At 37.1% G+C, this 18,460-nt stretch overlaps 1 protein-coding gene across 6 annotated transcripts in view; it reads left to right on the top strand.

Moving 5' to 3' along the window:
• Vps13a (vacuolar protein sorting 13 homolog A) overlaps positions 1–18,460 on the top strand; it is a 252,336-nt gene that overhangs the window by 163,192 nt on the left and 70,684 nt on the right. For all 6 annotated transcript variants that reach the window (XM_087183513.1, XM_004862535.4, XM_087183514.1 and 3 more), the window contains exons 48-53: positions 129–524; positions 783–887; positions 989–1,135; positions 4,632–4,760; positions 5,166–5,299; positions 12,707–12,836. In XM_087183513.1, the coding sequence (XP_087039639.1) occupies positions 129–524; positions 783–887; positions 989–1,135; positions 4,632–4,760; positions 5,166–5,299; positions 12,707–12,836 (1,041 nt within the window). The remainder of the gene's footprint in view (positions 1–128; positions 525–782; positions 888–988; positions 1,136–4,631; positions 4,761–5,165; positions 5,300–12,706; positions 12,837–18,460) is intronic.

Raw genomic sequence — 18,460 nt, forward strand, 5'->3', positions numbered from 1 at the left:
AATGTTAGTCTTCTAACTTGTCTGACAGGTATTTTCAAGCACATTTTATGTAGCATTTGGAATAATTAAATGGGGTTTGGGGGCATATATTCAAAGACATTTTTTAATTTATTGCTTTTTCATTACAGGGGATTGAAAATACAGTTTTTACTCTAAATGAAGGATTATCAGCCCAGATTAGTGCTGTACAAATGGACAAAGCCAGACTACATTTAAAATTACTTGACTATCTTAATCATGATTGGAAAGGTGAATATCGCATAAGATCTAATCAACAGGACATTAGTTTCATCACTTTTACCTGTGTTACAGAAATGGAAAAGACTGACTTAGATATTGCTGTCCACATGACTTATAATACTGGTCAGACTGCGGTAGCATTTCATAGTCCATATTGGATGGTTAATAAAACTGGTCGAATGTTACAGTACAAAGCAGATGGAATTCATCGAAAGCATCCACCTAATTATAAAAAGCCAGTTCTCTTTTCTTTTCAGCCAAATCACTTTTTTAATAACAATAAGGTATGTAACTTTTTTCTAACTTTCACTCTTTAGGTATTTGACACACCTTTTCATTTTTAAAGTTCTGGAGAATAAAATAAAATTTAGATAGAAATAATATAATAAATAAATAATTTGAGATTAAACAGCATTTAATATCGATAAAGGTTTAGTATGTTAACAATACAATATTTAGTTCAGGATGAAAAGAAAATTTATCAATTTAAATAAGCATTTTTAAAGATAATTAAACTAATATATTTAACACTTTTTTCCTAGGTTCAGCTTATGATAACTGATAGTGAATTGTCAGATCAGTTTTCAATTGACACAGTTGGTAGTCATGGAGCTGTTAAATGTAAAGGCCCACAGATGGATTATCAAGTGAGTTTATTCTTTGCTCAAAAAACTTTTATTTAAAGTGTATCTATTGATTACTGAATTTTTATAATATTAAAATTTTTGAACTGTTAATTTTTTCATAGGTTGGTGTCACTATAGACCTCAGCAGTTTTAACATTTCAAGAATTGTGACATTTACCCCTTTTTATATGATTAAAAACAAAAGCAAATATCGTATATCAGTGGCTGAAGAGGGAACTAATAAATGGCTTGCTCTTGATTTGGAGCAGGTAAGTAGATGAATTTCAAAAATGTACCTCTTTGGGTCCTCTTTTCTTCATTAATTTAGATGCCAGAAAAGACCATATAATATTTTAGCCTTCCTCCACCCCAGTTTTGTTTCAGTTCCATGAACTTTTATTGAGTTTTGGTGGTAGGCTACAGATATTTAATGTTTTCTTTTTTGGTACTGGGGATCGAACTCAGGACCTTGCACTTGCGAGGCAGGCGCCAGAACGCACTGAGCTAAATCCCCAGCCCTTAGATATTTAATTATTAAAAACTGGAACTTGCTCTCTACAAGCACAGAGCCAGGAACGTTGATATTTAACCGTTACTAACCAATTTGGTTAAGTACTGCAGTAGAAGGATATATTCAGTATATGTGCATCCCCAAGAAGCTGTTAGGAATTCCTTTACAAAGTAGGTTAAGACAAGCTTGATTCAAGTTGTTTGAAGAAGGTAGGAAGTGTAAAATTTTAATTCTAGGTCATTAGAATGCAATTTTAATTCTAGATCATCATTAACTGTCAGGCCTCTGGATAAGTTTTTTGAATGATTGAGGTTGATAGAATATTTTGCTTTTGAAGAAATTTTATCCTCAGTGTAAGAGATGTGTTTACTATATTTAATCAGTTTTTTCTTGTACATAAAACTATCCTTGTAGGAACATTCTTCTTAAATTTTTGGAATTTCCTTTAGAGCTTATTTTGAAGTTAATGTTGGTTTGTGTTTATCTGTAAAGCTCTTATCATTGTCTTTCTTTTATGATAGTTTTTCTTGACACCAATTTTAGGTGGATATTCTCAACATTTGGTATATGCTCCATTGCTGTCTCTACCATTTTTTTAATTGAAAATTATGTGATGATTATACCATTTCTTTGGAAATGGCTTTCTTTTTTCTCTGGCTCCCATGGAGGTTTTTCTTCTCATTGTCTTTGATGTTCATAGTTACATTACTGTGTATCTACTTACAGGTTATTTGTTATTTATCCTACTTGAGATACTTTACTCCTAGATCTGTGGATTAGTGTACTTCATATTTTCTGTAAAACTTGCTACTAGTGTCGCTTTAGATATTGCCTTACCTTTGTTTTTCTGTTTTCTCCTTCTGGCTCTTTATTTAGACATGCTAGATATTTATATTCTCCATGTATCTTACTATCTTTTTTATCTTTTCTATCAGCTTACTTCTCTCTGCTGCATTCTGGATAAATTCTACATGTGTCTCTTGCTTTTTTTTTTTTTTTTATCCTTTTCCATGTCTAAACTGCTGTTTAAGACTGCAACTGAATTTTTAAATTTGAATAATTATATTTCTTATTTCCAGAAGTTTCTCCTTTTTTCAAATCTGTTCATTCTTTTTGTAAATATTTTTATGGATTTTTTGCACATTTTGCAGCATATCTATTAACAAAATCACAAATTTCTGTCCTTATGTAGTTTTCAATTCAGTGAGCGCAAAGGGAAACGTAATAGCATAGTCAGTAAAATATATAGTATATTTGAAAGTGACAAGTCTAGTGGAGGAAATCGAAAACAGGCAAGATTAAGGGCATTGAGTTCTGAAGAGGAAAAATTGGACCATAATTTTTAGGAAAATGATCAGGACAGGACTCACTGAAGTCATGTTTGAACCAAGACTTGGAGGACATGAAAGAATGTCAAGAGTTCAGCTGAGTAGGAGAGAACAGAGCTGACAGAAATAAAGAGTTGTTAGGACAAATGAGAGTACAGTTAAACCTTTATTTACTGTGAGTAGTATAAACATGAGGCTAAATCAGAGAAAACACCCATTACCTCTTATTCATTTTCCCCATCTAATGGTATCAGTCAAGGGTCAGGTGGACTGGCACAGACATGGGGGTTGGCTTCCAACAATTTTATGAACCTGAGGTGTAGAGGAGGGCAATGAGGAAGAACTAAGAATAGAAAAGTACTGAGCACTAAGAAAAAAATATCTTCAAAGTTTCTGCTATCTTCTATCCCTTTTACATGTTTTGGAATGCTAAGATTGCAGCTCTAGCTTTTCTTTGCTTTATATACTTCACATATTTTTCCATACTTACAGGTTTTATCTTAATTTATATGGGTCTCAGATATTGTTGGGTCTTGATTGTATTTTAAAAACAACCTGTAGACTCAGCAGTTCATATTTTCATTATGCAATTAGAAATGCATGGCAGCTTTTTAAAATTTTACTTTCTGTTTCTTTTTGTTTTCAATTTCAGCTTAAAATAAATTGTCCTTTGCTAGTTTAAAATTTTTATATTCTGATTTTGGCATACCGGGATCAACCTTACCTTAAGATACATACCTATAATTATTACCTCTCTTGATTTGTTAAACTTACAGCTCTATTTTCCTGCTACAAAAGACAAAAATTTTAGCACTTTCTAAAGACCCAAAAGGTCCTACACATAACATTTAAAAGTGACAGTGTATATTATTAATCATAAAAGATATATCATTAAGCCAGTACTATCAAGGAACAGCAACAGCCTTGAGAATGTTTAGAATGCCCATCATGTTTAGTCCTCTTGGTTCCTCGTAGGAAATATACTTGGATTAGCATTGCTTCTGTTTTAACTCTACCAGGTCAGTTCCTTTTAGAATGCAGGAAGTCTTGAGTGGAGAAACCTTCTGAGTATTGTAAACTCTTAACCTTGTGCTACATCTAGTTCATTTTATGGTTAAATAAAACTGCCATTAGCAAGCTAAGATACTTAGCTCTAACAACCAGTTTCTGTTACATATCGTCCTCACGTTGTATATGATAATGATTAGATATCACTAACATCTCATTGAAAAATGTAAGGAGATCAACCTGGGCAGGGCCTAAGGAGTTGACTTCATAGTTTACAGACAAGGCTGCTTCTCTGTTGTTTATTCTCGAGCACTTTTTGTATCCAGCTCTCCAGACTTTCTAGTGCCTTGTCAATCTCCTATTCCTTTTGTTTGGTTTCCAGATCACTGTTGTACAGGATGTTCCTTAAAAGATGCTAAACTTCTTTCTCGGCACTTCAGTTAATTCTTTTACCTTTTTACTCTTACTTGATGACCAGGACCCTAAATTTAATCTATATCTTGATTCATCATTTTGTGTGTATTTTGACTTCTAATTAATTACCAAATCATGCCTACAAAATAATTTTTGTTTTTAGCAACTGGATGTAACCTTGCTTTACATTGATCATCTGTGCCCTAGTTCTTTGCTCACTTTACTTACTGAATTTTCAGCCCTTCTCTGTAAGATCTGAACTACATAGAATCTCCTCTCAAGTGCCCTGATTATCATAGCTTTTCAATTCTTACCCATTGCTTTTATTCACAGTGCTCTCTATGTTGACAGTTTATAACTGTTTAGCTAACCAACCTAGTAACCAAAGCAATGTTGGAAGAAATTTTTTTAAGTTTACTATTATGATGAGTTTATACAAATCATACTGTATATTTATGATGAATTACATTTTATTTTTATAAATATATGTAACATGTGTTTTAGTGTATCCCCTTTTGGCCTGAGGATGCTTCTAGTAAACTTCTTATTCAAGTTGAAAACAGTGAAGGTCCTCCCAAAAGGATATATTTTAACAAGCAAGAAAATTGTATTTTATTGCATCTGAATGAGGAGGTGAGTAACTTTTTTCATGTAACATTAGAAAAACTAATATATACTTCCTAGTATTATATTTAACTTTTTTTATATCACATAAGCACCTGGTGATATATTTTCCCTTTTCCTTAAAAGTGGACAAACATTTCTCTTTATAAGAGGAAAATGTACCATGAGGAAACAAGTATAAAATGATTGTTAGGAAGTTAGTTGGACAGCCTAAAATACACTTCTCGAATTTCACTCATCTGTATGCAGTAGAGATTCATGGTTTCCCAAAAATGCATTGCAAAATTCTGAGTTGTTTTTTGAATCACCCCCCAAAATTAAGTGACTACCTTATGAATAGTTTTATTATTAAATGTTCTTAGTTACTGTTCTTGGCAGGATTATCACATTAAAGAATGTTTTCCTTTCTTTTAGCTTGGAGGTATTATAGCAGAAGTTAATTTAGCTGAGCATTCTACAGTTATTACATTTTCAGATTATCATGATGGAGCAGCTCCATTCCTATTAATAAATCACACCAAGAATGACCTTGTTCAGTACAAACAAAGGTAAGAAGATGATCACAAATACAGTACAGTACCTCCTGATTTTATCAAACTCTGGGTGATGAGACAATTTATAACTTTTAAAAAAACAATAATAGTATTAGAGGTATGTAAAACAATGTCTTAATTTTTTGAAGAAATTATAATTAAGTCTAGGTAATGGTAAAACTGCCTTGACATCTGTAATGTTGCTTCTAGTTGCTTCAGAGAGAGAAACATGGAAGAACTAAAGCAAGTGTGGCAAAAGCTTGATGATCATTGTTCATATTTTATGAGAAATATGTCCAAGTTTATCTTGAGTCTCTTGTATCTATTTTTAATTTTTTTTAGATTTTTAGTAAATATAACATAAATTAAATTTTCTGATTTTTGTCAAATGGTAGATATACTTTTCTTGCAGAGGTATGTGGAGAAACAACTGCTTTGTAAAAGACCACAGTTAAATATTGATGTTTTAAGACCACTCTTAACATCACTTCTTTCAATTTGGTGCAGTATCATATTCTCCTTGTGCCACTACAATTTATGCAACTTTATGTTACTGTAATCCCAGGCTGTTAACTTTCTTGTTGCCCAGACACAGTATCCAACACCCACAGTTTATAGGAGGAGAGATTTAATTTCAGTCAATTTCAGGGAGTTCAATCCATGGTCACTTGGCTTCAAGGCAGAAATATGATGTCAGAAGGGCGTGCTGGAAAGCAGAACAGGGGAAGGGTGCTCATCTGGCCAGGACCCATATATATTACCCAAACTTTCACCTCTATGACCCATCCAGACACACCCAGAAGTGTGCTTTACCCAGGAGTGTGTCTGTAGGTGTTTCTTAATTCAGTGAAGTTGTCATATCAGGATTAATGGTCATACAGACTGTTCTTAATTCTGTGTGGCTTTTAATTTCAGTATTTTTCCCCCACCTGTTACTTTTCAGTGGTATGAGTGTTCTCTAGTAGCCTGCTCCTAAAAGGGGCTCACCAACTAAATGTCGCCTCTCCTGGAGTTAGATTTCAGGTTCTTCTCGTCTTGAACAAAGAATTGAACGAAACAAGCAAAGAGCAGTGACATAGTTTATTCGAGAAGGTAAAAGTGAAGAGTGAGGGAGATACTGGCTCTGCAGAGCGAGCTTGGGTCAAGTAAAAGGGGAAAAAGCAATAAAGGACACCCTGGAGAAAGCAGGGCAGACTGTCATAAAGAAAGTCAGGATACCAAGCTCTTCATAGCTTACCTCTTCTTTTATAATGTCCAAATCTCAAGGAAACCCGGGAGAACTTCTACATACAGGTTCTGAGAGGTGGTGCTGGGTTCCCTCACCTCAGGTTGACATCAGGCCCTTGTAGGGCTTTGGAAACTGTTCTGCACACAAGTTCCAGAATCTTTGGAATTAACAGATCATGTCTGCTTCCCTAGCCAGCTTTGCCATGCTCTGCTCTCCTATGTCATTTCCCCCTGAGACACAAATCCCTGTTAGGATTAATGGAATGCTGAGGGAGGGAGTGGAGGTCTCTGTTTTTTTTTTTTCTGGTACCGGGGATTGAACTCAGTACCTTGTGCTTTCCAGGCAGGTGCAGCACCACTGAGCTACATCTCTGGCTCTTATCTTCTATACCTTCTTCAAGCTGGAAGGGGCCATAGACCCTAGCTACTGGGGATTATGTGCCCCCCCAACTTGCTTGGGGTGGTGGGACTCACTGACAGTTAAAGAAAGGAAAACTTGTCAGGAAACAATGAGAAAAGAGTTAATGACCATTGATCTTCACTATTAGCCCACATATGAGGAGCAGTCAGATTTCCAGGCTCCCTGTAGCAGCACTGGGGTCTTTTTTGAAAAGAAATATCAAGGCTTCCAGAGGCTGATAGGAATAGATTTCTTCTTTTGGGTAATCTTATTCTTCAGACAGTTCAATTAAGACTAGCTTTATTCTAGAAAGATTGAATCCAGTTATCTGTCTCTGCTACCTTTGCTGCAGTGGGTGTGACAAGGATCACTGAGAAGGGGCCTTTCTATTTTGGGTTTAACTAGTCAGCAAGTTTTCCCTCTCTCTAAGTCTTTATAAACACTTGGTCTCCAGGATGGACAGTAAGTGGTCCTCCTCAGCCAGGAGCTGGCAAGACTTTGTTCCCATACATTTAGATAGTCTGTTGTATGTAGCTCAGATTAATGAAATATTATGAGAGCCTGGTAGTCTTGGGGTCTACTATCATGTCAGAGGATAGAAATGGACTCTCATATAACATTTCAAATGGGTTCAAACTTAGTCCACTTTTGGGCGTGTTACCCAACCCTCATGAGTACTGTTGACAGCAGTTGAAGCCAGGACTGACTTCTCTTAGCAAAGTTTTACTAGTGCTTGCCTTAGGATCTTGTTGGCTCTACCTTTCCAGATGATTAAGGCCACCAGGAGAAATGGAGGTGATACTTTATTCCTAAAGCCTTTGCCACCCCCTGAGTTATTTGGGAGCTAAAAGAAGGTCCATTGTCACCCTGCAGGGACTGAGGTAGTCCAAATCTAGGGGTGATTTCTTTAAGAAGCACCTTGACTACCTCTGTAGCCTTTTCTGAACAGGTAGAATAGGCTTCGATCTAGCCTGTAAATGTGTCAATTAGGACCAACATCTGTTTAAATCCTCCACATGATGGCATGTGGGCAAAGTCTAATTGCCAGTCCCTTCCAGAGTATGTCATTCTCCACTGTACAGGTTATAATAAAGGAGGCAATTTGGACTTCCCAGGGTTATTACAGGTACAGAGTGTGCAAGCTTTGCAGACCTGTTGGCTGATTGCTGCTAGTGCTAATCCTTTGAAAATTCGAGTGACCATTTCTAGTGTAGTATCTCTTCCCACATGGAAGGAATCATGAAGTGTTTCTTTTGTTGGTTTTTTTTTCCTTTTTGGTACTAGAAATCAAACTTAGGAGCTCGCACTTGCCAGGTAGGTGCTGTGCCACTGAACTACATCCCCAGTCCTTATGAAGTGTTTTTATAGCCTTACACTATGTCCCTTGAGGAAGGACCAGTTTGTTTTCTAAGTACCACTGGCATCCCTTTTTAATTCCCCCTTGTTCTGAGGCCCATTTATTTTCCTGGAGGTATAGTCTGGTTTTAATGGTTCCTCAGGAAGTGGAAATAAGGCTAGAGTCTTGAGGATTTGTAAAGCTGCCCTTTTTTGCTTCCCTATCAGCCTTTTGATTTTCCAAGGAAACTTCAGACGTCTCTTTGGTCCCCTTTAAAGTGTATGACTGTGAACTGCTTAGGTAGATGGACTGCCTCTAGGAGTTGTAGGATTTCCTTCCTGAGCTTGATAGATGATTGCTTATTAGTTAGTAAGCCTCTTTCCTTCCAGATTGCTGCCTTGGTGTGTATATCTGAAAGGCATATTTGGAATCTTATATTTAACTTTCTACCTTTTCCTAATATCAGTGCCCAAGTAAGACCTATCAACTCTGCTTTTTGAGCAGAGGTTTCTGGAGGAAGAGGTTTAGCTTCAGTGATCTGTTGTAAGCTGACAACTGCATAACCTGCCTTTTGATATTCTTCTTGAACAAAGCTACTTGTAATAGTGAACCATACCTCATCATGGTCTTGGAAGGGCAGATCACTAATGTCCTGCCTACTTGCATAGGGTCTGGGAGATGACTTGTTCATGAGAATGGCTAACTTCTGGGCCTGTAGGCATCAAAGAAGTAGGGTTAATAGTAGTGCAGGTTTTTATAATAACCTCAGGAGTATCTAAGAGCACGGTTTGATACTTAGCAGTTCCCCTGTTAACCACAAGTAACCTTTTTTCTACAGAATTGCTCTGGCCCGCTGGGGAGTCAGGATTTTTAGTTTCTGTCCCAACGTTAACTTTGTAGCTTCTTCTGTTAGTATAGCTGTAACTGCTATTGCTTTCAGGCAGGGTGGCCATCCAGTAGCCATACCAATCTAATTTCTTTGAAAAATATGCCACTAGGGCTGGGGATTTAGCTCAGTGGTTCTGCCATCTGCCTCGCAAGCGCAAGGACCCGAGTTTGATCCCCAGTATCAAAAAAAAAAATATATATATATATGCCACTGGGTGGGGTTCTTGCCCTACCTTTTGGGTCAAGATCCCAAAGCAATTCCTCCCTTTTCTGATAGGTATAGAAAGATTTTCTTAAGTCAGGTACTGTGGACCCTCAAGTTACTACTGGCCTGACATACAAACAACTTGGGTTACAACTGAAATTTTAGTTTTACCTTACAATGAAAGTCTTGAGTTATGACATAAATGTCAGCTCCTTGTGCTTCCAGATGGTCTCACAGATAAAGATACAGATTTAACATTACAAAATCCTTTCCTATGTGGGGTTAACTGAGAAGTTCTGGGCCAGTGTCTCCCTAAAGACCCTGAGATCTGCCTGTATACAGCTGAGAGACCTTGAAGGCTGTGTAGAGAAGCCTGAACCTTCAGTTGACCAACTTCAGTTACAACCAGCCCTGGGGAAGGAATTGAGTTCATAAGTCAAGGGTCCACTGTATTCCCAGTGCTGGAGCCTGAGTAAGACATGCTTTCTTTTCCTAAAGGCATTGTCCGTCACTTTTCTCCATTCTAGAGGCACAAACTCAGGGCCTTTGAAAGCCTCATATAAAGGCTTTGCCATTAATCCACAATTAGGTAGCCAGATCCTACAAAAGCTTGCCATCCCCAGGAAGGAGTGAAGCTATTATTTTGTGGCAGGAGGCCCAAGATCACAGATAGCCTGGATCTGGTCCCTAGACAGTTGTCATTCCCTGGGTGTAAGAATATATCCTGGAACTTTTTGGAGGGATATCTCAGCCTTTTCTTTTTAGACCTTACAACTCTTCTTAGCCAGAAAAGTTGTGTCTGTATAGGTTATAGTTGGATAATTTCTGAGTTGGGCTGCCAACTAGAATATCATCTACATTCTGTGAGATGGTTCCTTGTTCTACTTTTGGGTTCCTCAAGTCTTTTTCTAGTGCCCGAGCAAAAAGGTGAGGATTGTTTCTAATCCCTGTGCGAGAACTCTCCAAGTATATTGCTGCTTGTTTCTTGTAATTGAATTTTCCCATTCAAAGGCAAACAGAAACTGAGAGTGGTTGTAGGGGAATGGAGAAAAGAATGCGTCTTTTAAATCTAAGACTGAGAACCAGTTAGTGTCCCCTGGAATTTGGGAGAGAATTGAATATGGATCTGACCCTAGAGGATGGATTGGAACGACAGCTTCATTAATGAGGTGGAGGTCTTTTGTATCATCCAGTATTCTCCTGAGATTTTACTACAAGGAGAATGGAGTACTGCAGGAGGACTGACAAGGCTTCAGAAGGTCATATTTGAGAAACTTGTCTATGAGAGGCTGGAGGTCCCTTTTTCTCAGTCTCAGGTCTGTAACAGTGCAAGGAACGATTAGGCCAACTGTCAGAAGACCCCAGGAAGTTTGCAGATGGGTTCCAAACTTTGACCGTTGCTTTTGACTTATCATGTTGAGATGTCCAGTTTATCTCGACCACTTGCTGTACCACAGATGAAACACATAGAATCCTACAAGAGGCTAGGAACCTTGCAGATGAACAATATGTTTTGAAAAAGGAAAAAAATCACCCTGTAGAGGCTATCCTCCTTTCAGCAGAGCCAAATGGGACTGTAATACTCAGCATGGTCTAGAAATGATAGTTGGTATGCTAGCTTGTCTTATTATGGGGATGAAAAGGTGCATTTAAAAAATCTGTTAATTATGATAGAGTGGATGGGGTCTTGCAGGACATAGAGAAAAATTCAGCTTTGTTTTATACATGATTAACAGAGGCCTTCCACAAGTAATATATATCCATCTTCCAGGGAGGGAGAAACACTAATGGGACATCATTTCATCTGTCATTCAGCCTCAATTATTTGGCGTAACCTATAAAAACTTCAGATGGGGCCACAGACACCTGTGACCCAATTGCTGGATATAGCCTTTCCTGTGTTCAACAGCTGGGACCCAGAGGAGAGACAAAGGAGAGAACATAAGATTATAGCCATTGCAATTCATAGTGCTTTAAACCCACCTGTCTCATCTAAGGAAAAACCCAGGGACATCTGAGGAAAGGGTTTCTGTTTCAAGTGCAAGAGGACTAGACAAGTGAGCACGAGGTTACCAAGCTTCCCTGGGCCCTGCTCTGCATGTGAGGTAGCTAATGTGTCTGACTCATCACTGGAGGGTTGACTGTCCCCATTCCCAGAGAGGGGTTAGGCCAGCCAGAACCCCCATTTTCTGCTCTGACGACTAAAGAAGCCTAGGGGAACCTGCAATGCCCCTGTCCACGGACATCATCATCTCTGAGGAATCCTGGGTAAACTTAGACATCATGGATGACCCAATTGGACTGCTTATTGATATAAGGGTAGCTCACTCTGTTTTGACTTCCTTCTCTGGAAAATAGGTCTATAACCATAGTTGGGGTTGAGGGAACCCCTAGACGGAGATTCTTTCCTCCTGCTCTGACATGTCACTTTGAAGGCCAAATATTTATCCACGAGTTTCTAGTTGCCCCACAGTGCTCTACTGCTTTGCTAGGAAGAAATTTACTAGCAAAATTGGGGACAATTTTCAAATTCCAGCTAAGGCCAAAACAGATTTTACATGTTGAGACCACACCAGTCCTCACTGACCAAATTAACCAACAAGTAGATTCTGTTGCATAATCCCTGGTAGGGCAAATTCTTCTAGGCCAGTAGTTATAAGACTAAAAGACCCTAGCTGCTTTCCTAATTGAAAGCAGTATCCAATCAAGGAAGAGACATGTAAAGACCTCCAGCTTCTCATAGACAAGTTTCTCAAATACGGTCTTCTGAAGCCTTGTCAGTCCTCTTATAGTACTCCCATTCTGCAGTAAAGCCCTCAGAAGAGTATTGGATGATACAAGTCGGTCATTCCATTTCATCCCCTAGGGTCAGATCCACATACAATTCTCTCCCAAATTCCAGGGGACACTAATTGGTTCTCAGTCTTAGATTTTAAAAATGCATTTCTTCCTGATTTGAATAGAAACAATAATTGATGAAGTAGCTTCAAAGACTTGAAGATCTTTATTTCTTAAGTAAAACTAGTATTTACCTTGAAATATTTTCCTTGAAATATTCTCATTTTCTGAGAGGATTTTATTATATAAGGAAATTTTAATCTTAAAACTTCCACAAATTTGTTAATGGAGTAAGAATTAGTAAAGTGTTATTTTGGGGTTTTTTTTTTTCCTTAAATTCTTTTATTGGTACATTTTAGGTATACAATACGTTTATATTTATCATTGGGTGCTTGTACCTGTACATGATGTATCTTGGTTCTTATTTTTTCCCCATTACCTGTGCGCCCTTTACCCTGTTTTGGGTTTTTTTAAATATATTTCATGCTGTTGCATTTAATTTAATGTATGTTTTTGCTGCTATGTCAGTTCTCTTAGTGAAATAGAAGATTCTCTTCCTCCTGGAAAAGCAGCGTTTTATACATGGGCTGATCCAGTGGGCTCTAGAAAGCTGAAGTGGAGTTGTGGAAAAAGCTATGGTGAAGTAACACAAACAGATGTAAGTACTGGGTTATTTTATCTTTTTAAAGGTGTACGTTTCATGATTTTCAGGACTATTTTCTGGGTACCTATTTAAAAATAAAAAGACTGCCAAAGATTTTTAAAACAATTTTAGCTTTATATTTTTTTCTTTTAACTTTCATCTTGTTTTCACTTTGTCATATTCCAACCCTAAGCTAAGTACAATTGGAAAACCAGTAAGTAGTATACTGAAGTAGTTATATACCAAAGGGTTCGGGTCATTTAGATTTACACCAGTAAAAGCATGCAACCCTTTGCCAGCTGTGGTGGCACACACCTAATAATCTCAGCACTCCAGGAGGCTTAGGCAGGAGGGTCACTCTGACTTTGAGGTCAGCCTGGGATACATAGTGACTTAAAGCCCAGCCTGAATCACATAGCAAGACCTTAGCTCCAAAAACAAAAAAGTATGCAACCCATAAGCAAAGCTTCTTTATCTTTAAAAGAAAGAAAAATTCATAGTATATAATAGTCCTTCCATATGTTTATTGTACAAAATAAATTCTGTCAAGATTTGTCTTAATCAAAAACATTTGAAACCTGGAAGTAGTCTTATTTTGGCTATATTGTTATTTGCTTCTACTGTGTTATAAAAGATAAGCTCGCTTAAGTGCTTTTAACATTCCCTTATGTGCCAAATGTGATGACATATGCCTATAATCCCAGCACTTGAGAGGCTGAGGCAGAAGGATCGTGGAGAGGTTGAGGGCAGGCTAGGTTACACTGTGAGTTCAAGGCCAGCCTGAACTACATAGTGAGACCCTGTCTCAAAGAGCCAAAAAAATCGCCTCATAAAGAATCTACAGTGGCAGTCTTTATTTAGATTAAACTTACCTAAAGAACACTTAAAGATCCAATAAGTAAACTAAAAGAAATGCATTTCTAAGTGGCAAGCTGTGTGGTAAAGTTGTGTACAAACTTTCTAGTAACAAATAACATTCAAAAATTAAAATTTTATTTGTTGTTCAAAATTAATCTTAATTTGCACCTATGCTAATGTCTTTTTTAACTCATTTTTATTTTGTCCTGCCTACCAGGAGGCTAAATGATTCTGTAATTCACATTTTAGAGGAGCTACAGAAAAGTTCATCATTGTGCCTTTGTTTTAGGGTTTTTGTCTGTTATTGTAATTTTTTTTTAAATATCCTGTATCAAATTAAAATGGTTTTGTTCTACTTGTTCGTTAAAATGTGTGTTGATGTGCATACATATAAATGGATGAATGGTGAATTTTTAATCAGATGGTTATTTTATTGCACATGATTGTTGAACTTTATCTTATTTTGAGGATTAATTATATGATGAGTGTTTGCCAACATTAGGACAGCCTCACATTTAGGAGTTTTTTGTTTTTTGTTGGAGTTTGAATTTTTTTCTTTTGAAAATTTTTTGGTACATCTTAGATATACATAATAATAACATTCATCATAGTGAATTTGTACATGATATATCTTAATTCTTTTTTCCCATTGCCCTCCCTTCCCTTCAATCCCTCTTCCCTTCCTTATTTATTCCCTTCCTTATCTACTTTTTTCCTTCTAGTCTCTTTTCTTTTCCTTTCCTTCCTTATTCCTTCCCCCCTCCCTAGTTCCCTTTCCCTTTTGAACATTTCCTTCCTGTTTCATAATATCTATTATATATTCTAGTCCTTATTTACCCTTTCAATTTCTCACATCAGAGAAACAGTTCAATATTGAAAAGTGTTTCCAGTTTATTTCACTTAAGAATATGGTCTCAAGGTACATCCATTTACCTAGAAATGTCTCAAGTCCATCCTTCTTTATGGCAGAGTAGTACTGCGTTGTATTAAAACAAAACACATCATCTTTATGCATTCATTAGATAATACGCATTTGTGGTGTTTCCAAGATTTGGCTGTTACAGACTGTGCTGTTAAAAATGTGGGTGCACATACATCAGTGTGGTATGATGCTTTTAATTCTTTCAGGAAGATACCAACAAGGGGGATAGCTGGGTCAAATAGATCCTCTAGTTTTAGTTTTCTGAGAAATCTCCACACTGATTTCCACAGTGGTTGCACCAGTCTGTACTCCTACCAGCAGTGGAGAAGGGTTCCTTTTTCCCCATAGCCCTGCCAGCATTTGTTATTGGTTGATTTCTTGATAATAGCTAGTCTTTCTGGAGTGAGATGGAATCTCAGTAAATTAAAAAATTTACATCTCTGGAATGACCAGTGATGTTGAACATTTTTTTTTGTATATTTAATTGCCATTTGTATTTCATCTGAGAAATATCTATTCATTTCAGATGCCCATTTTTAGATTGAGTCTTTAAATTTGGGGCGTCTGATTTTTTTGAGTTCTTAATATATTCTAGATATTAGTACTTTTTTCAGAAACAGCTGGCAATCTACTCTGTAGCTTGTCTCTTCACTCTGTTGGTGATTTCTTTTGCTGTGCAAAAGCTTTTTTTTTTTCCTTTGGTACTGGGGATTGAACTTGGGACATTGCACTTGCAAGGCAGGTAAATCCCCGGCCTGCAAAAGCTTTTTAATAAGATGAGATCCAGTTGTTGATTCTTTGTGATAGTTCCTGTGCAATCAGGGTTCTGTTTATAAAGTCTTTGCCTACACCTATGTTTTCAAGAGTTCTACCCATTCTGTCTTCCATCAGATTTAGTGTTTCTGCTTAATATTTAGATCTTTGGTCTTTTTTCTTTTTCTTTTTTTTTTTTTTTTTTGAGCTTTGGGCCTGATCAGTGCTGCTCTGGGCAGCAAAGATGAAATCCCCCAGTTTACCCCACCTTTTATTCAGTACATCGGGAGAAACAAATGTAACAAATGACTTGCAAAGACTTCAGTACATCAAACAAAGTGTAACAATCCAAGAACAGTGAGGAACTGAGTAGATGAAGATTTTATTCCTCCCAGGATGTCTTCAGCTGGTGTAATCTTGTCCTGGAGCATCACTGGATCATTGAGGTCTCAGTTGTGACCAGGGGCTAAAATGGAATTATGCCTCAAAATGCCAGAGCTGGCCTGTAGGCAGGAGAACTAGGCCTAATCAAATGACTTTTCCCTAAAGCTATGTAGCATTGCTCCTGACATATCTCCCTTTTTGTTTTATGTGAGGGTGTTTTTAGGAAAAGTGAGTACACCCAAAAATGGCTTGTCCCTATATATTGTGAGGATCTATAATGTGTTTGACTGGCTTAGCTGTCTATAATAAGCATAATTTCTCTTAATTGGGGCTGTAAAAGGATTAAAAAATGTAAAAAAAATGTTTTTAAACTTAAAACTTTTGTTGAACTCAAATATTATCTTCTGTTATACTTTTCTACTGGGTGTTTAAGACCAAGTTATGGTGAGACCTATATTAAATAAAATCAACCTTTTGCTATCTAACAAGGTCAACTGAGTCTCCTTAGGCACTGTCTTGGAACCATGAATAGAGCCCCTTAGCTCCTCTGTCAGTGTCAGCCATCAGGATATGTCATGGCCTTGCTCGACCATGTTGCTTCCTGTGAAACCATGGGAGATTTTTTTCCTCCAGGTGACATTCCTTTGGCACACTTTTTGTTGGATCTTTACTGTTTTGGTGTTCAGCAACCTCCCTGCTCAGGAGGTTGGGTGACTCACCAAAGATGCAGGATCTTGGAGAAGGTTCCCTCATGCCTTTGTTCATTTTTTAAATTTTAGTTTAGTGTATGGTGAAAGATACGGGTTTAGTTTTAATCTTTGCTATGTGGAAACCAGTTTTTCCAGGACCATTTATTAAAGAAGCTATCTTTCTTCCAGTAAAGGTGTTTGGCCACTTTGTCAAAAGTAAGATGGCTGAGTGTGTTTGGAGTTGTTTCTGCATCTTCTATTCTGTTCCACTGATCCTTGGGTCTTTTTTTTGCCAGTACCATGATGTTTTTATCACTGTAGTTTTGTAGTATAATTTCAAGTCAGGGATTGTGATGCCTGCCTTTGTTGCCCAGAATTGCTTTTTGCTATTCTAGATCCTTTCTTGTTCCAAATGAATTTTAGGATTGTCTTCTCTGATTCTGTGAGGTATGCTTTTGGTATTTTGATCAGGATTACATTAAATCTGTATAATAATTTTTGGAAGTATGTCCATTTTCACTATATTGGTTCATCTTAACCAAGAACAAGGGATATCTTTTCATTTTCTGATATCCTCTTCGATCTTCTTTTTCCGACTACTGTAGTTTTCAATATAAAGGTCTTTTACTTCCTTTGTTACATTGATTCCTAAGTATTTTATTTTTTTCAGTGCTATTGCAAAAGATGTTGTTTTCCTAATTTCTCTCTCAGTGAGTTTATTTGTGTACATTCCTATGCTATTGATTTTTGAGTGCTGACTTTGTATCCAGCTATGCTACTGAATTTGGTTATTAAATCTAGAAGTCTTTTGATGGAGTTTTTGGGGTCTTCTGTGTAGAGTATCATGTCATCTGCAAATAATGGTAATTTAACTTCTTCCTTTCCTATAAATACTCCTTTTATTTCTTTCTCTTGTCTAATTGCTCTAATTCCAGAACTATATTGAACAGGAATGGTGATTGTGAGTGTTATGTATTGTATCAAGATATTCCCCCAAAAAGCCTCATACAGCCATACGTGGGGGTTTTCAGAGGTAGCTGGATCGAGGGTGTGTGATGCTAAGATTAAGGATGCCCTACCCTGGGTGTGGGTGGCACTAATCAGTAGGCATATAGCCTGGATAGAATGAATATAAAGGGACAGAAAGAAGCTGCAGCTGCTTCTCCTACTGATATTGCTTGCTGCCTTCTACCTTCTACCTGCCCTGTCACTCCATGTAGTGTTTGTCCTCTTCAGTGCCTCTCTGCCATGCCACCCTACCTTGGAGGCAGCTGGCTGTGGACTGAAATCTCTATAAACTGTAAGCTGAAATAAACTTTTCCACCTTTAGCTTTGGGTGTCAGGTATTTTGTCACAGCAGTAAGAACACTTAAACAGTGGGGATCTTTGTCTTGTTCCTGATTTTAAAGTAAAAGCTTTCAGTTTTTCACCATTTAGTATGATGTTGGCTGTTGGTTTATCATAGATGGCTTTTATAACATTGAAGTAAAAACTTCTATTCCAATTTTCTTTAGGGTTTTTATCATGAATGGATTTTGGTCTTTGTCATACGCTTTTGCTGCATCTATTGAAATGATCAGGTGGTTCATTTAATGTTGTTAATGTGGTGTATTAAATTTATTGCTTTGTGTGTGGGGAACAATCCCTGCATTTCTGGGATGCATCCTACTTGGTTATGGTGTATAATCTTTGATGATTTGCTGCATTCTATTTGTATTATCTTATTGTGGATTTTTGCATCTACTTTTATTAGATTGTCCTTTAGTTCTTTTTTCTTTGGGTCTCTCTGTGGTTTTGGTGTCAGGATAATGGTTTCCAGGAATGACTTTGGGAGTATTGTTTGTCTTTCAGTTCATTAAAGAGTTTGAGGAGTAGTTGCCTTAGATATTCTCTAAAGTTCTTGTAGAATTCAACACTGAATCCATTGGGACCTGGGCTTTTCTTTGTTGATAGTTTTTTAAGTACTTCTTTCATTGACTGATATTGGGTTAATTCAAATTTTTACATCTTCTCACTTCAGCTTTGGTAATTTG

Source organism: Heterocephalus glaber, unplaced genomic scaffold, assembly GCF_053883595.1.
Source record: "Heterocephalus glaber isolate CG9 unplaced genomic scaffold, H.glaber_assembly_v1.0 deba00001481, whole genome shotgun sequence".
Lineage (NCBI taxonomy): Eukaryota > Metazoa > Chordata > Mammalia > Rodentia > Bathyergidae > Heterocephalus > Heterocephalus glaber.